General features: G+C 44.3%; 1 protein-coding gene across 1 annotated transcript in view; it reads right to left on the bottom strand.

The window, feature by feature from the left end:
- lrig1 (leucine-rich repeats and immunoglobulin-like domains 1) overlaps positions 1–1,374 on the bottom strand; it is a 40,217-nt gene extending 38,843 nt beyond the window's left edge. The window contains exon 1 of the mRNA XM_014009856.1: positions 340–1,374. Within this exon, the coding sequence (XP_013865310.1) occupies positions 340–542 (203 nt within the window). The 5' untranslated portion in view covers positions 543–1,374. The remainder of the gene's footprint in view (positions 1–339) is intronic.
- Positions 1,375–1,911: the final 537 nt, after the last annotated feature.

The raw sequence follows: 1,911 nt of genomic DNA, 5'->3' as shown, positions 1-1,911 counted from the left end.
TGTGTGTGTGTGTGTGTGTGTGTGTTGTGAAGTTACAAGAGGATTGCCCACTTCATTATTACAATACATAATAATATTACTGTTTGCACGTGTAATAAAACTGTAAAAGTAAAGCTTTATCATGGCTCCTGTTACAGCTGCTTTTACTCCTCCAGTTTAAAAATGAGGCTCAGCTCAAGTCACAAAATATCTGCTCCAGCTCTTATAAACAGACGTTCTTCATCTAATGGTTATTTGACTGTCTTTAATTAAAACAATAATAAGTTTTACGCCTTTATTACAGTAGCCGGTTATGGTCTGGTTAATAAACAATTAATTACTTTTTGTTTGTTTACTTACAGGGAAACAGTCCAAGCTGGAAGGTCCGGAGGTGTAGCTGTCAGCTCCAGACCGCTGCAGTCCACTGAGTCCCCGCCGCAGGTACAGTTCTGGGGACAGACCGAACCTGAGCTCGATCCATAAGAGCCGAACAGCTCGACCGACAGCATTAAATATAAAACACATCGACACACGTATCCAAATCGACCCAGGGACGCCGCCATTTTGTATCCAGTATTTAATAGCGCGGCCACTTAGCTCTCCTGCTGCCCGCGATATTAACGGAGCTCCGGGGAAAGGAAAAGCTCCTCGGAGCTCATCAATTGTCTTGTTTGGGGGGGGGGGGGAACACACGGGACTAGTAGAAACAACTTCGCTGAAGTAAAAAGATGTCCGTCTCAAAAGATCTCATGGTCAAGTCTCCGCTCCAACTTTTCCCCCCACCTTCAGCTGTCCGCCGCCGCGGTTTGAAAAATCAAAGGTAATTCACAGACGGAGCAGAACTAACAAGCTCGTTAGTCACTTAGAAACTACAACTCACCGTGTCCGTCAAAAGGTGTAAAACGTGATTTGTCGGACTGCTTTGTTTGTTATCCTCTAAAAACAGAGCAGCAAAGTGCTCCTCGACACTTCGCTCGAGTTGTTCTCAGTAAAAGTAGTTCTCCTCAACGGCGGCGGAACACAAACTTCGGATAATGTCGAGAAATGGTCACCACAAAAGTTCAATGCGACGTAAAGAAGTTAGTTGTCGTGGTAAAAACTCCAGCATTGAGCTCTGAAAGGCGAGCGCTTCTTCTTCTTCTAGTTCAAAATCTGAACAGCGGCTCACCGCATAAATCCAACTCCGACACACGAACTCGTTCCCGTCCGAAGAAACTCAACTAGCAGCTTATCAGGTGCAGTCTGTGCTTACAAATTCCCAACCATCCGATTAATAGCGAAATAAGAGTCCACCCTCCTCCTTCAGACCAAGTTTTACCACCATGAGTTTTCTCCTTTCCCGAGTTACTTTTCCTTTTTTTTTTCTTTGTGAGTGATTGCTCCGCAGTCCCACGTTGGAAGCACWACAGCGATTTCAGACTCCGCCCACAACTGGCTCTAATTGGCCAATAGGATTTGACGGCTGGGTTATACCCGCTCCTGATTGGTTGTTTCTGATTCCCCCCCGCGTCGCGGACTCAAACAGCCCTTGAGCGGCTGTCACTCAGCGGTCACAGGTCCCGCCCATGCTTCCCACCCCAGGGTGTGAAACCGCACCACCTCCTCACTCTCACTGCTTCTTAAAGACACAATCACCCAGATCAAGCTCTGTAATCGCATTATAACAAGCCTTAATAAGATAATTGGYTTGAATGCCCTAATAATTCCCTCATGACATCAACATCTTACATGTAAAAGAGTCAGATAATGTAATAAACAGTGATTTCATCCTATCAGTTCTGAAGGAGAAGGTAAGCAACCTTGTTGCATTCAGTGCACTTTCTACAACTGATTTTTAGTCTTTTCTAAAAGTTGTTTATACATTGTAAATGGACCTATTTTACTTAAAAGTGTTTAACTATAAGCTCATATTTATAAAGTATTAAATGCCCT

This window comes from Austrofundulus limnaeus, unplaced genomic scaffold (assembly GCF_001266775.1).
Source record: "Austrofundulus limnaeus strain Quisiro unplaced genomic scaffold, Austrofundulus_limnaeus-1.0 Scaffold62, whole genome shotgun sequence".
NCBI lineage: Eukaryota > Metazoa > Chordata > Actinopteri > Cyprinodontiformes > Rivulidae > Austrofundulus > Austrofundulus limnaeus.
Note: the sequence above shows the minus strand (reverse complement) of the source record. Positions and strands in the feature narration are given on the sequence as shown.